The sequence below is a fragment of the Hemiscyllium ocellatum genome, chromosome 36, assembly GCF_020745735.1.
Source record: "Hemiscyllium ocellatum isolate sHemOce1 chromosome 36, sHemOce1.pat.X.cur, whole genome shotgun sequence".
NCBI classification, from domain to species: Eukaryota; Metazoa; Chordata; class Chondrichthyes; order Orectolobiformes; family Hemiscylliidae; genus Hemiscyllium; species Hemiscyllium ocellatum.
Genome location: NC_083436.1, coordinates 36,603,564 through 36,627,574, shown reverse-complemented (window position 1 = coordinate 36,627,574; position 24,011 = coordinate 36,603,564). Strand labels below are relative to the sequence as shown.

The 24,011-nt window shown below is 45.6% G+C and overlaps 1 protein-coding gene across 2 annotated transcripts in view; it reads right to left on the bottom strand.

Annotated features, from left to right (window-relative positions):
* Window positions 1–21,531, bottom strand: part of LOC132833441 (probable E3 ubiquitin-protein ligase HERC3) — a 101,298-nt gene extending 79,767 nt beyond the window's left edge. Inside the window, exons 1-2 of one of the 2 annotated variants that reach the window (XM_060851729.1) lie at window positions 21,211–21,531; window positions 12,157–12,416 (exon numbers count right to left, since the gene is read on the bottom strand). In XM_060851729.1, coding sequence (XP_060707712.1) covers window positions 12,157–12,400 — 244 coding nt within the window. In that variant the 5' untranslated portion in view covers window positions 12,401–12,416; window positions 21,211–21,531. The remainder of the gene's footprint in view (window positions 1–12,156; window positions 12,417–21,210) is intronic. The other variant, XM_060851730.1, reaches the window with a different exon arrangement.
* Window positions 21,532–24,011: the final 2,480 nt, after the last annotated feature.

Genomic DNA, 24,011 nt, shown 5'->3' with positions numbered 1-24,011 from the left:
ATACCCCTTTAACAGTCCAAGAAATACTTGAGGCAATTAGGCAACTTCAGAGCGGAAAAGCACCGGGCCTGGATGGTTTTCAAGCTGAATTCTATAAAGAATTTACAGGAATATTGGTTGACCCACTTATGGATATGTATAATTTTGCGCATAGTCAGGTCTGTCTCCCGCCCACGCTGAAAGAAGCAAATATTTCTCTTATCCTCAAAAAAGGAAAAGACCCAGAAGATTGTGCATCTTACAGACCAATATCCTTACTAAATGTAGACTTTAAAATTCTCTCAAAAATGTTAGCACTAAGACTAGAAAGGGTACTGCCATATATTATAAAGGAGGACCAGACGGGATTTATTAAGGGCCGCAGATCATCCAATAATATCAGAAGGGTCTTGAATATGATCCAAGCCTGTCATCAGGGAAAGATACCAGGAGTAGTAATTTCATTGGATGCGGAAAAGGCATTTGATAGGGTTGAATGGTCATATTTATTTTACACATTGGAAAGGTTTGGCGTTGGACAGGTGTTTACCAAATGGGTTTCAACATTGTATAATGACCCCAAAGCAGCTGTTATTACTAATGGGTTAAGATCGGATGGCTTCAGTGTGGGTAGGGGCTGCCGTCAAGGATGTCCTCTCTCACCATTGTTGTTTACACTGATAATCGAACCATTAGCAGAAGCCATCCGGACTGATCCTAATATAATGGCCCCGAGGATTGGTACAGGTAAACACAAAATTACCCTCTATGCAGATGACATTCTCTTATTCCTCAGTAATCCTTTAATGTCAGTGCCTCGTCTAATTCAAGTTATTAATACATTTAGTGCATTCTCAGGCTATAAAATTAATTTTTCAAAATCGGAAGCCATGCCAATGGGTGGTCTGGCTATGATACCCCACTTAATGGACGGATCCCCTTTTCCCTTCCGTTGGTCCCTGGAGGGCTTCTTATATTTAGGTACTTTTATCACGCCAGTATTTGATCAGCTGTATAGGGCTAATTTTGTACAATTAATGGAAAGGATAAGGCAGGACCTCCAGCGATGGAGAGACCTTCCGATTTCCTGGCTAGGGAGAATAGCATTAATTAAAATGAATGTTCTGCCCCGTCTCTTATATCCTATGAGAATGCTCCCGCTGATGCTGCCAAGGCTAGCCCTACGTAAATTATATGGCTGGTTGGGCTCCTTTATTTGGAACCATAGACGGCCCCTTATTAAGCTGAAGAAGCTACAGCTTCCACAGGCAAGGGGAGGACTGGATTTCCCAGACTTTAGGAAATATCAGTTAAGCTCCCTACTAAGTTACATAGCTGATTGGGTTTCATCTGATCCACAATCAATTTGGCTGGATATCGAAGCCTCCCAAGTAAAATACCCACTTATTAACCTTTTATTTTCAGATAAGAGGAAAATCATTACAGACCACTGTAAAAATCCCATAATATTAAACACAATTAAGGCCTGGAATATAATGCGGCAAAATGAGGGTAACTCACATAAAACATCCCCCCATGCACCAATAGTAGGCGCATGGGGATTCCAACCGGGGATTACAGATGCCACCTTTAAACTCTGGAGATCCAGGGGCATCTCATGCTTAGGGGACCTATTTAAAGATGGGATCCTGATGTCCTTTGAGCAGCTGCGTCTGAAATTCGGAATACCTAATGGGGATCTCTTTCGATACTTCCAAGTTCGAGATTATATACAGAGGAAGACTACATTAATAGATAGTCTTTATAAATCAGACAGAGAACGTAATGTCTTACGACCAGCGGGGGCATCCTCCGTTAGTACTATATACCATTTGCTACATGATGGAGTCTCAGGAGACATGGATGACCTGCTTAAAACATGGGAGCAGGACTTGGGGCTAGAAATCTCTGAGGATATGTGGAATGACATTTGGGAAAATGCTAGAAGAATTGCTATCTGTAACAGAACTCAGGCTATCCAACTAAAGATACTTCATAGGGCCCATATAGCTCTGGCTCGACTGGCAAAATTTAAGGCAGGAGCATCTCCAATGTGTCCCAAATGCAAAATAGAGGTGGGTACTCTTGTACATTGTCTGTGGACTTGTCAGAAAATCCGCAGATACTGGACTAAAGTGGGAAATACCCTGACAGAAATTTTAGGAACGGAAATTAGGGTGGACCCTGTATCTCTCCTTTTGGGCTTTTCGAACCTCTCATCTCTGGATATGCATGGGAAGAGACTATTTTCTATTCTCTCTTTCTGTGCAAGGAAAAATATTTTGGTGAACTGGGTGGCTGAGGGCCCCCCTGGACTTTCAAATTGGCACAGATTAATTATGGAATATATCCCCCTTGACTTCCTCACAAATATGGTGCACCGAAAGACTGAATTATTTTATAAAATATGGCAGCCCTTTTTGAATTATATAAATGCAGATATTTCGGCTATCCTAACAAGGGCTTTTATTTAGTGAAGATTTCAGACCGGGCTGCTCCGGGGCCCCTTGGGAGAGGAATCCTGCGCGAATACAGGTTTTATTATATTTGATGTTTATACATTCCGAGCATGTAAGAGACTTAGGTATACACTCTGGTTAGTTATAGGTTAGATTAGTAGAAAGTTGAGTTTTTTTTTTCTTTCTTTTCTCGTTTCTTTTTTTTCTTTTTTTGTTTTCTTTCTTTCTCTTTTCTTTGTTAAATTATGACTATTGTATATATGATTTAATTGTACATCAATGTTTGTATTTGAGAGTTTTGTTTATTTTTGTAAATTTGCAAAAATGTTAAATTTCAATAAAAATATCTACAAAAAAAAACCATGCCTTTTGATTCCGAGGAGGGATTCACAAAATAGGCGCCTTTCTCATGTCGAATTGTTTTCAGATCACCTTTTCTCTGAAAACGCTGCAGTGGTTTGAGGTGGTCGATATAGAGCAGATGCTTCCAGTTGTGGCAGTATCGAAAAGCAGGATATCCAGCTTGTCGCTCATGCCATCCAGCGCCTGGTAACAGTGGCACTCGGACCCGATGTTGTGTGCCATTTGGAGGATGCTCAGGCGTGTGGTAGAATGTTGTCTGCAAGTACTCCTGCTCGGACTGAATTTTAAATCATATCTAAGGTCCTGAACGTCGCTCAGGATCCCACGCCCCACAACCTGTGCCACCCCTTAGGTTTGTCTAGTGTGTGTCTTTCAATCTCGTGAAGAGGGTTTTTTTTTGGTACAGGCTGTTGCTTCACACCATCCATCTCAACTCCTACATCTGTAACCTGCCCCGGCCACCACCCGAAAAACCTTGGCAGGCTTAAATGTCACCAAGCAGTGGGGGCCCTCAGTGGGAGTCCTCTCTCTTTCCACTGGGGACCTTGGGTGGAGGGTGTTGTACATAGATAGCTGTCTCATGACCACAGCTTGCAGCAGTTCACCACCTGCCCATCTGTTTATTTTGCCGTGTGGTGGAGCATGTGTATTTGGTTGTGGTGTTTGCACTCTATTTTCAGTGATTTGAGAAATATTTTGTTGTGTTTCTGGTTATATTTCAGTACCATGCTCCTGATCTTTTGGCTCCAGTACAGAGGGGTGTGGGCAGATTGGAGGACCTCCTCATGGGTCTGTCCTGGGCCTGACTAGGCTGGTTGTAAACAGGTCCAGGCACCAGGCAGTGAAGGGGGAGTCATGTCTGCTGACTGACCCTCTCCCATGGTTACATTCATGCCCTGATCTCCTTGGAGAGGAGTCTATCCATACTCTTGAGGCCTTTAGAGAGTGCGAGAGGGGTTAGTACTGCGGGGGATACAGTGCTTATTTCTCTTCCTGCTCCCTCTCCACCACCACCATGGATGCTTTGCATTGCCCATAATAGGCTTTGATTGTAAATACTCATTTCATTACACAGGTGTTTTTACCGGTGGTGCTCACTAGTTACCAAACAAAAACAAAGTCACGGTAGACTTGGGGGTGGCAAGATGCTCAGTTGTGCATGATACACTTGTGGGTAGAAGGAAAAAAATAATAGCAGGATGGCAGGGTGCTCAGTAGATGCCAGCTGTCACCTCAAGATGGCAGTACTGAGCATGTTGATAATGGCTGGCTGCCCAGTGAACGATGGCTTTCCAAAGAACAACCTCGTGATCTCATTCCTCTCCACACTGGGATTGAGCTAAATAAGTTTTCTTTACATAACTATTTTCATGATAATAAGGTGCCCCAAAGTCCTTTACAGCCAAATGGTGTAGTGTTTTTTTATATATTTTTTGAGAGGATTGGAATTCTTTTCTTACAAAAAAAATACAATTACTACAAAATAACACAACAATCCTGCAATATAACAACAATAACCACAAACAAACTACTACTCTACTCCACAAACAAGTTTGGAGAAAAAACAAACTCTACAGAAGCTACAATTCAATAAGTGACTAAATCAAAACAAAAAGAAACTAAATTAAACCGAGCTGAACCAAGGCAAAGTAAATTAAGTTATGTTAAAGTTACAACGCTCAGCACAATCTCCCCATCACCAGGGACATCAGTTGGCATACCCATATTTGTTCAGAATTCATCCTTCTGGGGGCCCTCCAGCCACCAGACACAGCCCTCATGGCCACACAAAAGCCTAAACAATATGGCCGACAAGTCCACGTCTATATAGTTCAAAAAGGGGCGCTAAGTCCTATGAAAAAAGTGCTGTTTTCTGGCGTACCATACTTGTAAGGAAATCCAGGGGGATGTGCTTCATAAATAACCTACACCACCCTGAGTATCCTGGGGGATTCTCCAGCACCCAGCTCATCAGAAGGCTCTTCCTCACACATCAAGAATACTAAACAATTTCTTCCCATGCACGTCCAAAGAGGGGAGATTCGGCGAGCCCATGAGGAGGGACACGAGATCTACCTTGACCTCGATTCCCAAGACCCCTTCCAAAACACTCACTACAGTGTCCCAATACCTATGAAGCTTGTGGTATGACCACAAGCAATGAGTAAGAATACCAACATTTATTTTACATTTGGGGCACATTGGGGAATGCTCCGGTATGAAATTTCACAAGCCGCTCCGGTGCCAAATAAACCCTGTGGAGTACCTTCAATTGCACAGCCTGCATCCTATTGCAAATCAAAATCTTCATAACGTTCTTGCAAATGTCCTCCCACTCCTCTGGTGAGATCTCCACCCCAATTCCTGAGCCCAAATTCCACACAGTCGCTCGATGTCCTTCGAGACACTACCTCCTGATAAACGATATTGGCTGCTGATCGAGAGACTGCCCGGGGACTGAAGCATATCCATATCCGACTTATAGGGACTAACCATTAATGTCGTCTTTTCCTGTATAAAGTTCCTAATCTGGAAGTAATGAAAGAGGTCCCTCCTCGATAGTTCTTATTTCTAGCTCAGCTGCTCAAAGACATCATGACTTCCCCGTCAAAAAAGGTCTCTCAAACAAGAAACTCCGCTGGACTCCCAGAGCCTCAAGCCAGATTCCATCAATCCCGGCCAGAATCCTACTATAGGAGTAAAAGGGGAAGTTATTTTGTAAATTGCCCTTACTCCGTCACATCATTTTCCAGGCTTTAAACGTGTTAAGGACTATCGGATTTTTGCAAGGGTCCATAACAATCCTCATCTTGTCCATGAACAGATTAATGAGGGGGCATTTTGCCTGGGAGGCCTCAATGTCCAGCCAGTTTGACCGTGGATCCTGGCAAGCTCAATCAGCCACACAGGACAGCAGGGAACTCAGTTGATATTTCTTGAAGTCTGGAAAATCCACAACCTCATCCCCTGCAGAAGCTGCAATTTGATAAACTTACGAGGGCACCTGTAACACCAGATAAAAGAGCCATGCCAACTGTTAAGTCTCCGTAGCACTTGCCTGGGAAGCATCAAAGGGAGCATTCACATGGGATGTAATAGATGAAGAAGAACATTCATTTTATCCAGAACTAATCTTCCCAACCAGGATATCAGAAGATCCTCCCAGCATCTTATGTTCTCTAACAACTGCACAAAGCTAGCTTTATATTATTGATCAAAGGCCAGGGTGATAAAAATGCCTAAATACAAGAAACTTCCCTGTGAGCATCTGAAAGGGAAATCGGATTCCACTCCCAAGATCGGGTACTCTAATAAGACCCCCGATAGGCATGGCACCCGATTTCATAAAACTGATTTTATACCCTGAGAAAGAGCCAAATAAATTAATCATTGTATGAAATGGGGCATAGATATCATTGGGTTAGTTAGAAAGAGAAGAACATCATCTGCATATAGGGTAATCTTATGCAATCCTGATCCTACCTCCAGGGTAGTTACATTGGTGTCAGTCCAGATGGCCTCTGCCAATGGCTCAATCACCAAATTAAATAGAAATGGTGAAAGGGGGCACCCTTGTCAGCTGCCTCTGTCAATACTACAACTGTCAGACCATATACCATTAGTGAGAACCACTGCTTTAGGGTCACTATAGAACACTGCCACCCACCTGGCAAAGACCCCTCCAAGACCAAACATTTCCAGGACATAAAAGAGGTACGGCCACTCCACCCAGTCAAACGCTTTCTCAGGGAGACTACCAAGCTGGCATATCTGGACCGTATTTACCACTCTGAATACTATTAGAGAACCTGCGACCCCGAATAAAACCTGTCTGGTCCTCTTTTACAAATGGAGGGCAAGACCTCCTCCAGCCTTAACGCCAGCATTTTTGACAAAATTTTAAAGCTCACATTTAATAACAATATGGATCTATCCAAAATGCAATCCTCTGGAGCTTTCCCTCTCGAGAAATATTTGCTTCTCTCAGAGAGGATGGGAGGCAGTCCTGACTGTACAAATGATTGTGCATATCTAAATACTGGCCCAGCCAGTATGTCTATGAAGTCAGTATAAAACTCACTCTGAAATCCATCTGGGCCGAGTGCTTTACCACACTGGAGCTGCCTCACCACCTCCTGTATCTCTTGGATTGTCAGAGGGGCATTCAAAAGAGACCACTGCTCTGAAGTTACACCTGGGAGGTCCACGATCTTAAAAAAGGACTCTATCTTCATCAATCTGTCTTTACAGCCCTCTGACCAGTACAACCTAGGGTAGAACTTCCTGAATGCTACATTTATCTTTTTGGGATCGCAGGTGATAATACCAACACACTCTCGAATGGATGTGATAGATTGGGGGAACACTCTTCTTTCTGCCCAAGTACGCCAGATACCTATCTGGTTTATCACCATACTCGAATAACCTCTGTTTCGCAAAAGAAATCTCCCTCCTTGCTGCCTGGGTGAGCGCAGTGTTGAGAGCAGCCCGGAGCGTCGCAATCCACTGCAATTTAGTTACAGACGGTCTGTCAACACAGGCTGGCTCGGCTAAAGGCAGCCGAAACCCGAGCATACGCTGCTTCTCTCGAGTCACTGAGTAATCAAACCCCTTGCATTTGCCTTTGCAGTCTCCCAGAGCACCAACGGATTACTGGCCATACCCGCATTCACACCCAAAAACTTTTAAATTCCCACGAAAAATACTCCATGAACTTGCTGTCCTTTGGGAGGAAAGGATCCACGTGCCAGTGCCCAGAGCCTGTCCCATCACCACCGGCCTTAACCTCCACGTACACTGCCACATGATCAGAAATGGCCACGTTCCCAATTCTGCAGGACAATACCGAATGTGGGCAAAAAAAGCATGTCAATCCAGGAAACCAGGGAGAACATCTCCTTTTCTCAAATAATCCTTTGGTGTAAATTCTGTGTTTACTCAATAACAGACAGGGCCTCAATTTAATGTCTTATTCAAAAGGTGGCAACTCCCACGGAGCAGCATCCCCTCAACACTGCATTAGTCTTACATTCTAGAAGTATCCGGAATTGGAGTTGAACCCTCAACCTGCGTGCTGAGGGACGAGAGTGCAATGAACTGAGCAAAAGGGCAAGTTATTCATTGAATTCAAACATTTGCTTCACATACATGATCAATAATAATCAAAAGAACTACAGATGCTGTAAATCAGAAACAAAGACAGAAGTCGCTGTAAAAGCTCAGCAGGTCTGGCAGCATCAGAATGTGAAGAGAAATCAGAGTTAACATTTCAGGTCGTGACCCTTCCTCAGATGCTTGATCATTTTGTGTTTGATAGATAAATCCTTGTATCAGCCAATCTCAAGGAATTGGGAGGGAAGGGATTTTCTTTTCCCCCCCACAGCCTGGACAGTGAAGTTTTCCTGGTTACAGTGCTCCAACCATTCTCATTACAGTGAGATCAACACGTTGAAGATCTGGCATTTCCTGTGACAGAAAGGCAGTCCACAAAATTGACCACCCTGAACGTGAAGAAGCAATTTTCCTACAGCAAGTTCAATATATAACACTTAGATAGGGCATGTCAGCGATGCAGTAGAAATTAAACTCCTCACAGAATAGACATACCCCATAGGTAGACGACAGATGGGTCATACACAACAGGAAAAACATGGCAACAGGAATAGGCCAGTCAGCTCTTTAGGTATTCTCTGTCATTCAATTAGATCACACACCATTGGCACTTCAATTATAGTTACCCACATTCACTCAAAATAGTTACTGATTCCTTAACCTGACAAAAATCAAACTCAGTCGTAAAAGCTACAGTTATCTAACCATTCACAGGGCCCTTACTAGGTGACGTCGATCATTCCAAGTGCGAATGACAAGAAGCACTGATAAGTTACATTTATAGGCTGTCTCCATGCTGTAGGAACCTGTGACATTAAACATTGGAAAACATCCCAAGGTGCTGCTCAGGACCGTCAAAAATAAAACTGAGACCGCAAGGCAGGGCTTCCCAAAGTAGGGGGGGGGCGCGGCATCAGGACTCCATGTGGATCACTTGCTGACCTTTTGGTGTCGTGAACTCTAAGGCAGTAATGGCCGCCATGCTGCTCCAACAGAATTACAACAGGTGTGCTCCCTCTCGCAGCTCCCAGCAGCTTGCCAATTTAAAAACCTCAAAATAGGATCACAGTAGGACATGGCTTAAGGAGCTTCAGGGCAAGGCAGCAGGTTTGAATGTTGCATCTTCAAGGACGTGACAGAACAAGGTCAACTGAAATAGTTCAGTTGGGAGAGTGTTAGACTGAATATCTAAAGGTCTCTTGTTGGGAAGAGGTCAGTGGCGCAACAGGTATTATATCTGACTAGAGGTTGGAAGATTGTAGTTTGAACTGCTACCTGGCTCAGCTGTAATTCAGCTGCAAATGTGTTGCTGGTCAAAGCACAGCAGGTTAGGCAGCATCTCAGGAATAGAGAATTCGACGTTTCGAGCATAAGCCCTTCATCAGGAATAAGAGAGAGAGAGCCAAGCCGGCTAAGATAAAAGGTAGGGAGGAGGGACTAGGGGGAGGGGCGATGGAGGTGGGATAGGTGGAAGGAGGTCAAGGTGAGGGTGATAGGCCGGAGTGGGGTGGGGGCGGAGAGGTCAGGAAGAGGATTGCAGGTTAGGAGGGCGGTGCTGAGTTGAGGGAACCGACTGAGACAAGGTGGGGGGAGGGGAAATGAGGAAGCTGGAGAAATCTGAATTCATACCTTGTGGTTGGAGGGTTCCCAGGCGGAAGATGAGGCGCTCCTCCTCCAGCCGTCGTGTAGTTGTGTTCTGCCGGTGGAGGAGTCCAAGGACCTGCATGTCCTCGGTGGAGTGGGAGGGGGAGTTAAAGTGTTGAGCCACGGGGTGATTGGGTTGGTTGGTTCGGGCGGCCCAGAGGTGTTCTCTGAAGCGTTCCGCAAGTAAGCGGCCTGTCTCACCAATATAGAGGAGGCCACATCGGGTGCAGCGGATGCAATAGATGATGTGTGTGGAGGTACAGGTGAACTTGTGGCGGATATGGAAGGATCCCTTGGGGCCTTGGAGGGAAGTGAGTGTGGAGGTGTGGGCGCAAGTTTTACATTTCCTGCGGTTGCAGGGGAAGGTGCCGGGGGTGGAGGTTGGGTTGGTGGGGGGTGTGGATCTGACAAGGGAGTCACGAAGGGAGTGGTCCTTGCGGAACGCTGATAGGGGAGGGGAGGGAAATATATCCTTGGTGGTGGGGTCCGTTTGGAGGTGGCGGAAATGGCGGCGGATAATACGTTGTATGCGCAGGTTGGTGGGGTGGTAGGTGAGAACCAGTGGGGTTCTGTCTTGGTGGCGGTTGGAGGAGCGGGGCTCAAGGGCGGAGGAGCGGGAAGTGGAGGAGATGCGGTGGAGGGCATCGTCGATCACGTCTGGGGGGAATCTGCGGTCCTTGAAGAAGGAGGCCATCTGGGTTGTGCGGTGTTGGAATTGGTCCTCCTGGGAGCAGATGCGGCGGAGACGAAGGAATTGGGAATATGGGATGGCGTTTTTACAGGGGGCAGGGTGGGAGGAGGTGTAGTCCAGGTAGCTGTGGGAGTCAGTCGGTTTATAATAGATGTCTGTGTTGAGTCGGTCGCCCGAGATAGAAATGGAAAGGTCTAGGAAGGGGAGGGAGGAGTCTGAGACAGTCCAGGTGAATTTCAGGTCGGGATGGAAGGTGTTAGTAAAGTTGATGAACTGTTCAACCTCCTCGTGGGAGCACGAGGCAGCGCCGATACAGTCATCGATGTAGCGGAGGAAAAGGTGGGGGGTGGTGCCAGTGTAGTTGCGGAAGATGGACTGTTCCACATATCCTACGAAGAGGCAGGCATAGCTGGGGCCCATGCGGGTGCCCATGGCAACTCCTTTAGTTTGGAGGAAGTGGGAGGATTGAAAAGAGAAGTTATTCAGGGTGAGGACCAGTTCAGTCAGTCGAAGGAGGGTGTCAGTGGAAGGGTACTGGTTAGTGCGGCGGGAAAGGAAGAAGCGGAGGGCTTTGAGTCCTTCGTGACAAGTGACACAGTGGCTCAGTGGTTAGCACTGCTACCTCCCAGCACCAGCAACCCAGGTTCAATTCCAGCCTCACGCACCTGCCTCTGTGGAGTTTGCACATTCTCCCAGTGTCTGTGTGGGTTCCCTCTGGATGCTCTGGCTTCCTCCCACAGTCCAAAGATGTGCAGGTCAGGTGGATTGACCATGCTAAATTGCCCGTAGTATCACAGGGATGTGCAGGTTAGGTGGATAAGCCATGGGAAATGCAAGGTTACGAGGATAGGGTGGGTCTGGATGGGATGCTCTTTGGTGGATCAGTGTAGACTCAACGGGCCAAATGGTCTGCTTTTACACTTATAGGGATTCTATGATTCTAAGTGAGGAGGCAGAGGTTAAGGACAAACGTCCAGAGTTTCCAGCCTTAGTAGCTCAAAGCACGTCAGTCAATGGTGGAACAATTAAAATCTGGTCTGGACAAAAGGCAGGAATTGGAGAAATGCAGAGACCTCCATGGATTGCAGGAACAGAGAGGCCACAAGGATAGGGAGGCATTAGGAAAGAAGGATTAGGCAATCAAGTACAGATTTCACAAGAACCTCTTGGGTAAACAGAAGATAATTATTTCTGCAGTGTAACAGGGAAGTGATGGCCTAGTGATATTATTGCCAGACTATTAATCTAGAGAGAGTCGAGAGTGTGTTGCTGGAAAAGCACAGCAGGTCAGGCAGCATCTGAGGAGCAGGAGAAGCGACGTTTCAGGCAAAAGCCCTTCTTCAGGATTCCTGATGACTGGCTTTTGCCCGAAACGTCGTTTCTCCTCTCCTCAGATGCTGCCTGACCTGCTGTGCTTTTCCAGCACCACACTCTCGACTCTCATCACCAGCATCTGCAGTCCTCACTTTCGCCTATTAACCCAGAGAACCGGGTAATATCCTGTGAACTTGGCTTTGAATCCCGCTACGTCAGATGAAATAAACTAAATTAATTTTCATTAGTAGTCTGGAGTGAAGAGGCTAATGATGGTTAACGAAGCCATTGTTGGACAAACCCATCTGAATGCTCATATCCTTTAGGTTACTACGTGGTCTGGCCAGTAGGTGACTCTGCACCATTATTTGCCACCTGGGATGGGCAATAAATGTTGGCCTGACAGCATGCTCACATCCTATGAATGAATTAAACAAATTCCAAAAAATCTGTTTCTCACCACTCTTTACCTCGAAGAGATTCGTAATTAAACAGCTACGTTTCACGACATTTGCCGAGTTCCTATCTGATTATGGGACGCTCATTAAGTCCGACAGCACAGGCCCGGAAACCCGCGCTTGGTGTAGTCATTACCTGGATTGTAACCTGCTTTCTCATGGCCTAGCTGCCCCCAGATGTTTGAGCCACATGTGTAGACACTTCCATCTTGTAGAACGAAAGCTGTATGGTATCTCCCACAGGAGACCTCGCGCACGGTTTTACCGCTGAAGAACGAGGATGTTCTCGGCTGAACCACAAAGTTCTCTTGTACGTCACCCAGCCCCAGCTGCCCGAAATTGGTTTGACCCCAACACAACAACTGCACTTTCGAGGTCATAGTTTCCTTATTTCTCCTGGAAACAGAAAGAGGGGAGAAAAGGGGTCAGATTATATCTGCAGGCATGGTACAAGTTTGGCTGAAACACAGGTGGATAACAATCATGCTATATAAGAAAACGTTAATCCCATAGGCAAACTTCACCGCTCAGCCCCCACATTTGTTCGAGGCTGAACAAGTGATTCAGGACCTAAGTGTTGTTATACATGGAACCAAAATTAGCTTCCAACCAGGTAACACCACCATCACCAAAATCAGCTGCTTCCAAAACCCAACTTTTTTTAAAATTCACTCATGAAACCTGTGTGGGTCAACACTTATTTCCTATCCCTAGTTGCTTGAGGTGAAGATAAGCTGCCTTCTTGAACCACAACAGTCCATTTAGTGTAGGAACTTCATTATGGAAGGAATTCCAGGATTTTGACCTGGCCGCACTGTAGGAACGGTTAAATATTTCCAAATCTACCTCCAGTTCCAGCTCCACCATGCCTTCAGCTTAGCTACTACTGTAACACTCATCCACATTTCTAAATCCATGGCTTCTCCACTTTACATGGACCAGCTCATCAAAACTTCTGCTACTGGTATCATAACCCACATCAAATCTTGTTCAGGAGAAAGTGAGGACTGCAGATGCTGGATATCAGTCGAGAGGATGCGGGAAAAGCACAGCAGGTCAGGCAGCATCTGAGGAGCAGGAGAATCAATGTTTCGGGCATAAGCCCTTCATAATGAAGGACTTATGCCCGAAACGTCAATTCTCCTGCTCCTCGAATGCTGCCTGACCTGCTGTGCTTTCCCAGCAACACACTCTTGACTCAAATCTTGTTCACCCCGATTCAAATTAGCTCGCAAATTGGCACTACCTCAATGCTAAAATACTCTTGATTTCAAATCCCACTATTTGCTGCACCCCTACACACCTACAAGCTCCCAGGATATCAGCACTTCTAATCTGGCCTCTGGCATCCTCAACTTAAAATTATTCCGCCACTGCTGGCAGTTCATTTAATGACCTGGGAACTGGACCTCTCTCGTGCACATTCCTTCTTTATGACACTGCTCAAAACATACCTTTTGAACTAAACCTCTGTTTGTCTGTCTTAATACAGTAGCTCTTTACATGGTTCATGTAAACTTTTTTCATTATTAAATGACTTTTGAAATTTCAACATAGGGCTCCCAAAACTTGGGAAGAGGGTTGGTTTGGGGGGGGGGGGGGGGGGGGGGGGGGGGGGGGGGGGGGCAGCAACGGCCAACACGGACTCCATTCTGCTCTTACAGATGGTCTCCTTCTCCATTCCCACTCTCACTGTTCTCAGCCAGGAGTACACCACAATCTCCACGCCTCTATATAGGGTCATAGCGGGAGAAGGTTTGGGTTGCAGTGTCTTACCGCATTGCATTTTCGCAGCACCTGCAATGCTGCTGCTATTGTAATAGCGCCCTTGAGAGTTTCACTCAATTAGCACAGTTGACCTTCTGAAATTACAAAAGATTCACAAAGGATTAAGAGCTAAAGGAATCTTGTTCTTACACACTGCTTTAAAGAGCGTACTTGGAGTGTGGTACGCTGAAAGAAGAAATCTAAGAAGCACTACAATTAAACAGCATTTCTGATAATCACAGAACGCCCCAACGAGCTTTACTGCCAACGTGTTACGTTTGGAGGTATAATCAGAGTTCTAATTTGGATAAACCCAGCAACCAATTTACGTACAGCAAAATCCTCTGAACGGCAATGAGATGATGGCTGTTGTAAGTTTTGGTTGAATGATGTTAGCCAGGACACCACACAGAGAGTTCTTCCCTTTTCTGAGATCTGCCGTGGCTCCACCCTACTGTACAGGGGACCAGTTAACTCAGTGAACTGAACAGAGAGCCATGTGGCTCAGAATAATGGTTTCATTCCTATTCTGACCAGTTGGGCTTGGGTCTGGCCATTCATCCTGCTCCTGATGGCAATAGTAAACCATCAATGACAAAAACTGCCAAGAAAATAGTTCAGAAGGAAGCATAGTGGACAATAAGCCAAGAAACTGCCATCAGACAGAGCACGTTTGACATGATTTGATTCCATCTGGCACGCAGTTGAAAGGGAAAGATTTCAAAGATTTTGACTGACATTAGGACTGTGGATATACTCGCATCACGTGGACTGTAGCAATTTCATGGTTAAGAGAAAGGAAGTGAACAAGGTAATTGTGGTTCACAGAGGATACAGGTGGCAATGGAAAGGTGGAACGAACTCAATCCTCTGTGGCAAACTCTGTAATTAAAGAGCTTGAACCAAAGTGTCCAATACTCCAACATATTACTAATGCAGTTAACCTGGCTCATTAATGGAATCCTAAAACTAGCTGAGTCATTGTAAATTAGAGATTCTTCCAGCCTGGACTCTAGATCAGCCAATATTTGGGGCGGCCACAGTTCAGTTCTCAGAACAGATTAACTGTACACATTCAGCTGGTTGGAACTGAAATTTCTGTGCTCACTTCAGGAATCCCTGAACCTTCCCTCTCACCAACTTGTACCTTAAAATCTCTGGATTCCAGCAAGTGAGGTGCAGCCCTGTAAAAAAAAATGAGCTTGCTCTGGAGAAGAAAAGTGTGTGATATTGCATTAAGTAACTTCTTTTATTCTTTAGACTTTCACAGGATGTGGGTGTTGTTGGCAAGGTCAGTATTTCTTGCCCATCTCTAACTGCCTTGAAAGCAGGTGGCTGTTTCAGAGGGCAGTTAAGAGTTAACCACATTGCTGAGAGTCTGGAATTATATGTGGTCCATATGGTTAAGGAGGGCAGATTTTTTTACCCCTGAAATGATTTTAATGAATTGATGGGATTTTACAATAAATCAAGCCTGTCCACCATTTACCAGGAGCAAAGCAGTAGTGCAATGACCTCCAATCTTTGCAAGCGGAAGATCACATTTTGAACTTATGCGCAACCTAGGATGTACACCTAAGAAAACATAGAATGGACAATTTATTCCTAATTGCTTTATAAATCTAAAACCAAGTAATTATTCATTTTGTCCTCCACTCACCAACTCCCAGTGTGACATCTGTAGTTGTATATTATCTGCCAATGCCTTCAGACCTCAGTTGTAGTTTGAAGGCTGTCAGTCATTAATGGTGTATATACACAGAGGTGGGAACAATACTAGGTGTTGATCATTTTCACTTGGAAGAAACCTGCCTCACAATGTGTAAGCTATGTGGAACCAAAGTAAGCTTTCAATTTAAAAGCAGGATTTTTTTTTTGTTTGACGCTCCAAACATTGCAGTTTCTTGATTGGACTTTCAGTTCAATATCAGTTTATCTGATAACCAACTCCATATCAATTCCACTGCCTTGATTATCAAACACCTGATGAAAATTTGGTAGCCAACCAGACAACAGCTGCTCGTAAGGATGGATTTGAGACCAACATAATGATTTGCTCCAGCACATCTAATTCATAGGAACAGGCGATTCACCCAATGAGTAAAAAATGAGGTCTGCAGATGCTGGAGATCACAGCTGAAAATGTGTTGCTGGTCAAAGCACAGCAGGCCAGGCAGCATCTCAGGAATAGAGAATTCGACGTTTCGAGCATAAGCCCTTCATCAGGAATGAGAGAGAGTAGCCAAGCAGGCTAAGATAAAAGGTAGGGAGGAGGGACTTGGGGGAGGGGCGATGGAGGTGGGATAGGTGGAAGGAGGTCAAGGTGAGGGTGATAGGCCGGAGTGGGGTGGGGGCGGAGAGGTCAGGAAGAAGATTGCAGGTTAGGAGGGCGGTGCTGAGTTGAGGGAACCGACTGAGACAAGGTGGGGGGAGGGGAAATGAGGAAACTGGAGAAATCTGAATTCATACCTTGTGGTTGGAGGGTTCCCAGGCGGAAGATGAGGCACTCCTCCTCCAGCCGTCGTGTTGTTATGTTCTGCCGGTGGAGGAGTCCAAGGACCTGCATGTCCTCGGTGGAGTGGGAGGGAGAGTTAAAGTGTTGAGCCACGGGGTGGTTGGGTTGGTTGGTCCGGGCGTCCCTGATGTGTACTCTCTCTCATTCCTGATGAAGGGCTTATGCTCGAAACGTCGAATTCTCTATTCCTGAGATGCTGCCTGGCCTGCTGTGCTTTGACCAGCAACACATTTTCAGCTGATTCACCCAATGAGTCTAGCCCGCCATTCAAAATGGCTGATTGAACAGTTCAATGTTTTTTACTCACCCAATTCTCATCCTTTTACACCATCGGTAATCAGAAATCTTTCAAATTTTATCTTAGATTCCTGAAATCGACTTAATTTCTTCAAGTGTATACAGAAACTCTTGGAATGGAAACATTTCTCTTTGATTTTATTCATGTTTTCTCCAGACTGGGGAAATATTGCAGCGTTTGTTTGTTTTTAAAAATCAGGAGGACCACTGACCCAGTTTCCATTTGAAAGCATTCACATCACTGATCACTTGTGACGAGTCTCTGTCCTCTCCTTGCAGTTTTGCTATTACATCTGTAAGGAACCCAAAGTCAAGCAACCACACATTGTCAGTGAGCCAGCAGACTGACGATTTCAGGCATCAGATCAAAATAAATCTTTGCAGGACGTTCCCTCAACTTGACTACCTCACGTCAACATGGAGAATTAGTTCAATGTAGGCAGCATGGGGTTTGGTGAGTGAGGAGTTAAATAAGCAGTGCTCTTGCTCAAATAGAGTTTACAACCTATTCGACTTTCATTACACAGAAGTTCCTAGCTTTACCCACTAATGCTTGCTGGTGGATCATACTGTAGTAACTGCAAAAGGAAAATCAAGAACATTTCTGCCAAATGCAACAAGGCCCGCATTTATGCCAAGCACTGACTGGTACACCAATGGTCGTGATGGAAACCACTGGGCTTGATTGGAAAGATTAGATTAGATTTCCTACAGTGTGGAAAACAGGCCCTTCGGCCCAACAAGTCCACACCAACCTTCCGAAGAGCAACCCATCCAGACCCATTTCCCCTCTGACTAATGCACCTAACAATGGGCGATTTAGAATGGCCAATTCACCTGACCTGCACATCTTTGGACTGTGGGAGGAAACCGGAGCACCCGGAGGAAACCCACACAGACACGGGGAGAACGTGCAAACTCCACACAGACAGTTGCCCGAGACCGGAATCGAATCTGGGTTCCTGGTGCTGTGCGGCAGCAGTGCTAACCAATGAGCCACCGTGCTTTACTCAAGCATGTAACTTTTGCATTTGTTGTAGATATCCTCACCCTTCATTTTCTCTTTAAAAGAGGAGAAGGTGAGAAGATCCTCATGAGTTGTTATGTCCTTAAAATCCATGCACACAAAAACAATCAGCTGGCTGTGTTTGTCATGTCAATGGATTCATCAAACTGCAGTGAGAGACATTCACAGTCCTTCAGGTCCTGCTGAACGACAGCTTGGGACAAAGATTCCACTAAATCTGCTGCTGTGGAAGGACCAGTGACATACTCTGGCTTGCTGCTATTATTTCGCCTTCACTTTTAAAATCTTTCAATTGTTTTCATTACTTGGCCATCTCTGAATTACAAGAATGTGAGGACTGCAGATCCTGGAGATCAGAGTTGAGTGTGTGGTGCTGGAAAGGCACAGCTGATCAGGCAGCATCCGAGGAGCAGGAGAATCAATAATTCAGGCATAAGCCCTTCATCAGGAATGAGAGGGAAGAAGGGCTTATGCCTGAAACGGTGATTCTCCTGCTCCTTGGGTGCTGCCTGACCGACTGTGCTTTTCCAGCATCTCTGAATTATTTGTGTTTTGCCATACAAAGGCAAACATGAAGTGATGCTTCAGTGCAGGCCTCCCCTTTAACTGCTGGTTGAGAAATTACTATTGAGCTTTCAAAACGGTCCTTCAACCTTTGTTGTATGAAGTGTGCTGTGTGCATCACCATGTAATGCCATTCCAAATTCCACTTTTTACAACTTAATCAATATACTTGTGCACTTATCAGGCAAACATTACTTCTTTTAATGAACGTGAATAGAAATTAAATTTTCTCATACCATGTGGAATTTGCACTTTTTCAGTTTCTTTTTAGATGGTCCAATTTCATCTATCACCATAATTGCTAGCCAGGGATTCTTTTTTGATAAGGTTAAAACCAAGAAAGCCCTAACCACTCGTGTACAAATGAGAACACACCTTGGGCTGGAGATGTGCACTTTGCTTGCTGGATGTGGCAGAGTTCCCCAGAGTTTTACTTTGACCTGCACAGTCTTCCAAGCTTGGGCAGCACGGTAGCTCAGTGGTTAGCACTGCTGCCTCACAGTGCCAGGAACCTAGGTTCGAGTCCCACCTCAGGCGACTGCCTGTGTGGAGTTTGTACATTCGCCCCGTGTCTGTGTGGGTTTCCTCTGGGTGCTCCAGTTTCCTCCCACAATCCAAAGATGTGCAGATCAGGTGAATTGGCCATGCTAAATTGCCCATAGTGTTAGATGTATTAGACAGGAGTAAATGTAGGGTAGCAGAATGGGTCCAGGTGGGTTAGTCTTCAGAGGGTCGGTGTAGACTTGTTGGGCCGAAGGGCCTGTTTCCATACTGTAGGGAATCTAACCATCTAATCTTGGCAGCAACTGCCGGAAAGTGAAGTCGCAGGATAATCGACATCACAGCTTAAGAGGGAATGCAGCCGTTGGATTCTCTATACAGTGGAATTCACATAGGGAGATGAAGACTGAGACAGAGATCAACTCTCAGAGACTCTGATCTGGAGCACTCAATCACAATCTATGAGTTGGAGACCACAGCAGTTGAGTGAGAGAAGGTACACCACTTGCCTTGAAAGCACAGTTCCCTGACACCGATGCAACAGCACTCAAGAATCAACACCATCCAGGATGAAGCAGTTCATTCAGGATAAAGCAACCAACTGGATTAACATCTTACTCACCCCTTCAAACATTCACTGACACACAATAGCAGCAGCGTGTACCACAAAGATGCACTCCAGCAATTCACCATGACGCTTCCAACACCTATCAAAAAAATCTGCAACCATTTCCACCGAAAAGGACAGCAGCAGTCCCATGCAGAGCACAATCCTACAAGGTCCCCTCCAAGTCACACACCATCCTGGTTCGGCACTATACCCTTGTAGGTGAAAGTCGGGACTGCAGATTAGAGTCAAGAGTGTGGTGCTGAAAAAGCACAGAATTCCTGAAGAAGAGCTTTGGCCCGAAATGTTGATTTTCCTGTTCCTCGGATGCTGCCTGACCTGCTGTGCTTTTCCAGCACCACACCCTTGACTATATCATTGTACCTTCACTGTCCCAAAGTCCTGAAACTCCTTTCCTTACAGCACTGTGTCCGTCTACATCAGATAGACTACAGCAGTTCAAAAAGATTGTTCACATCCCAAACTTCAAGAATAACCAAGCACAAGCAACAAATATTAGTCTTGTTCACATCCCTTGAAAAAAATTAATAAAATATTAAGAGCTGCAAATAACACAAGGATAGGTTCAGAGGGTATGTGATAAAAACAAACAAAAGTATGATGGGAATCTGATTCTGGATACGTGCTTGTTCCTGACTAGAGTCATACAGATGTCCAACCCGTCCATGCTGACCAGATATCCCAACCCAATCTAGTCCCACCTGCCAGCACCCGGCCCATATCCCTCCAAACCCTTCCTATTCATATACCCATCCTCTTAAATGTTGTAATTGTACCAGCCGCCACCACTTCCTCTGGCAGCTCATTCCATACACCTACCACCCTCTGCATGAAAAAGTTGCCCCTTAGCTCTCTTATATCTTTCCCCTCTCACCCTAAACCTATCCACTCTAGTTCTGGATTCCCCCATCCCAGGGAAAAGACTTTGTCTATTTATCCTACCCATGCCCCTCATAATTTTGTAAATCTCTATAAGGTCACCCCTCAGCCTCCGATGCTCCAGGGAAAACAGCCCCAGCCTGTTCAGCCTCTCCCTATAGCTCAAATCCTTCAACCCTGGCAACATCCTTGTAAATCTTTTCTGAACCCTTAGGCCTCTATGACTGTGTAATCTAATATTCTCGCAAGGGAAGTGGGGCCCATATCACAGGGAAGTGAATAACTTGAGGCCTCTTCATAAAAACAGAATTGTAACCACTGCAATTATTTATCAACAGAAGGTTTTGTTTTGTCTAAATTATTTACAATCAAGGGCAGTTACTAGAATGAACTGAGATTGTGGTTACAGTTCAGTAGCCCAAAGCAATCCTAAATATTAAAGCAATATTCCACCTAAACTGACTGGTTTCAAATCAAGTCATAGTAATTCAGCTAGGATGACAAGAATTTACGACTGTAGAGTCACTCTGCAATCAATTAAGTAAAGTACTTTTCTTTTGAGTTTAGTCATTGCTACAATGTAGGATCTGCGCACACAAACACAGCGTTCTGATAAAGGATCAGACATTTGAAGGGTTTGGTCAAGGGTTCATTGTTGGATCAGGTCACTCACATCTTTGGATTAGAAGCCATGGGTTGACTAATCGAGGGGAGAATGGGGCCCTCCTTGACACTGCAGCACTACCGAGTGTCACAGCCTTCCTTGTAGGGCTAAAAGTGGGGGAGAGAAAGAAGGAGACTTTGGAGACAGGGTTCCTGAGCCTGACAGTGAGCTGTACAGTTGATCCCTGTGTCAAGGCAGAAAAGCAGACCTTTTAAAACAAAGCCCCCGTCTTGCACAGTAACCAAACTTTCGCTGGATACATCATTGATACATTGTGACAGTGACAAAGGCGGCGGGTGGAGAGGCAGCGCTGAGCTGTTCATGGCAGAAAGGAGGTTACAAAGTTACCTGGAGGGAGGGTTACTCTTCCTGATCGCTGTCAATGACCAGCAGCAGCTCAGAGGGAACAGTCGGTCGGGGTGTTGTGGAGGCTGAAGGTAAAGGTTGTCCCTGACTCCGGTCCCGGCTGCAGGGGAGGGGCTGCTCAGCGCCTTTGTTACCGCACCGACCCCCGAGCCCGACCCCGGGCTGACTGACAGCACGGCTCCTGTCAATCACTCACCCGCCTCCTCCCGGGGCCCAGAGCCCGCACCGGACTCAGACGATCCGCCGCCGCTTTTCGCTTCCAGGTTGGTCTCCGGACCTCCCGAGGCTGACAGACAGCCCGAGCCACCAATCACCGAGTCTGCACCCTGCATCCCCAGGGCTAGCCTCGCATTGACGTGCCGAACCGCCCCCTACCGCGGGCAGATAGACTTTAAAGGGACAGGCATCTATCCTGCAATGCAATACACTTAAAGGGGCAGGCACCCATCCAGCAATGCAATACACTTAAAGGGGCAGGCATCAATCCTGCAATGCAATACACTTAAAGGGGCAGGCACCCATCCAGCAATGCAATACACTTAAAGGGGCAGGCATCAATCCTGCAATGCAACACACTTAAAGGGGCAGGCACCCATCCAGCAATGCAATACACTTAAAGGGGCAGGCATCAATCCTGCAATGCAATAACTCTTAAAGGGGCAGGCACCCATCCAGCAATGCAATACACTTAAAGGGGCAGGCATCAATCCTGCAATGCAATACACTTAAAGGAGCAGGCACCCATCCAGCAATGCAATACACTTAAAGGGGCAGGCATCAATCCTGCAATGCAATACACTTAAAGGGGCAGGCACCCATCCAGCAATGCAATACACTTAAAGGGGCAGGCATCAATCGTGCAATGCAATAACCCTTAAAGGGGCAGGCACCCATCCAGCAATGCAATACACTTAAAGGGGCAGGCACCCATCCAGCAATGCAATACACTTAAAGGGGCAGGCATCAATCCTGCAATGCAATAAATCTTAAAGGGGCAGGCACCCAGTTGGCAGGCATTGGGAGCAATGCAATACTTTTAAAGGCTGAAAATGTGTTGCTGGAAAAGCGCAGCAGGTCAGGCAGCATCCAAGGAGCAGGAGAATCGATGTTCTTCAGGAATCCTGAAGAAGGGTTCATGCCCGAAACGTCGATTCTCCTGGTCCTTGGATGCTGCCTGACCTGCTGTGCTTTTCCAGCAACATATTTTCAGCTCTGATCTCCAGCATCTGTAGACCTCACTTTCTTCCCCAATATCTTTAAAGGGACAGGCACCCAGTCTACAGTGTTCAAGAGTAATGCAATACCTTTAAAGGGGCTGGGTCCCAGCCTGCAGGCATCAGGAGAAATGTACACATTCCTAATGAAGGGTTTATACCCGAAATGTCGACTCTGCTGCCCCTCAGATGCTGCCTGACCTGCTGTGCTTTTCCAGCACCACCCTTTTCAACTGATCTGCAGTCCTCACTTTCCCCTAATATTTTTAAACAGGCAGGCACCCAGCCTGCAGGGATTAGGAGTCATACAGCATGGAAAAGACCTTCCAGTTCAACTTGGGAGGAAGCATGCATAATCTTTAAAGGGGCAAACATCCAGTCTGAAGGGAACAGGAGCAATGCTGTTTATAGGAGCACGATCCCAATTTGTGGGGATTGAGAGCAATGTACACATTCTGAATGTGTTGGAGCATTGCAATTACTTTAAAAGGTCACGTTAAAAATCACACAACACCTGGTTATAGTCCAACAGGTTTATTTGGAAGCACTAGCTTTCAGAACGCTCTGAAAGCTCGTGCTTCCAAATAAATCTGCTGGACTATAATCCGGTGTTGGGTAATTTTTAACTTTGTACACCCCAGTCCAACATCGGCATCTCCAAATCATGACTACCATCAACACCTTTAAAAGGCTATATATCCTAAGGGATCAGGAGCAATGTATTATCGTGAAGGATCATGCCTCCACCTTTGAAGATCTAGTGAAATGCAATGTCTGAAAGGAGTATTCATATATTTTCATGGAATTTGAATGTTTCCATATTTTCAACTTTGAACAATGAGTATTGGCAGGAAAAGAACATAGAAAAGATAGACAATACAGAGATTTGGAGAAAAGTTAATAATAGTCCATATGCTTTTTTTTAACCTGTTCAGTCCAAAAGACTGGCACACGTATTCATTTTTAGGAACATAGGAACAGGAGTAGGTCATCCCACCCCTACAGCCCGCTCCACTATTCAATGAGATCATAGCTGATCTGTGGCCTAACTCCATATCCATTAATATTTTTCCTTAACAACAAAATCTATCTCAGATTTAAACTCAGTAACTGATACTGTGTCCATTGTCATTTTGGAAGAGAATTCCAAACATCCACCATCCTTTGTGTGAAGAAGTCTTTCCCACCACCTCTCCTGAACGGTTTGGACCTAATTCTCAGGCTATGTTCCCTCATTCAAAAATCTCCAACCAATGGAAATGGTTTATTTTTAGCTATTCTGTCTTTTCATAGAACATAGAACATGGAACAGTACAAGGCAGAAAAGGCCCTTCGGCCCTCGATTGTTGCATTGACCTGTGAACTATTCTTAGCTCGTCCCAAAATCATCCATGTGCTTATCCAAGGGTTGTTTAAATCTCCCTAATGTGGCTGAGTTGACTACATTGGCAGGTAGGGCATTTCACACCCTTACCACTCTCTGAGTAAAGAACCTGCCTCTAACATCTGTCTTAAATCTATCACCCCTCAATTTGTAATTATGTCCCCTCATACAAGCTGACGTCATCA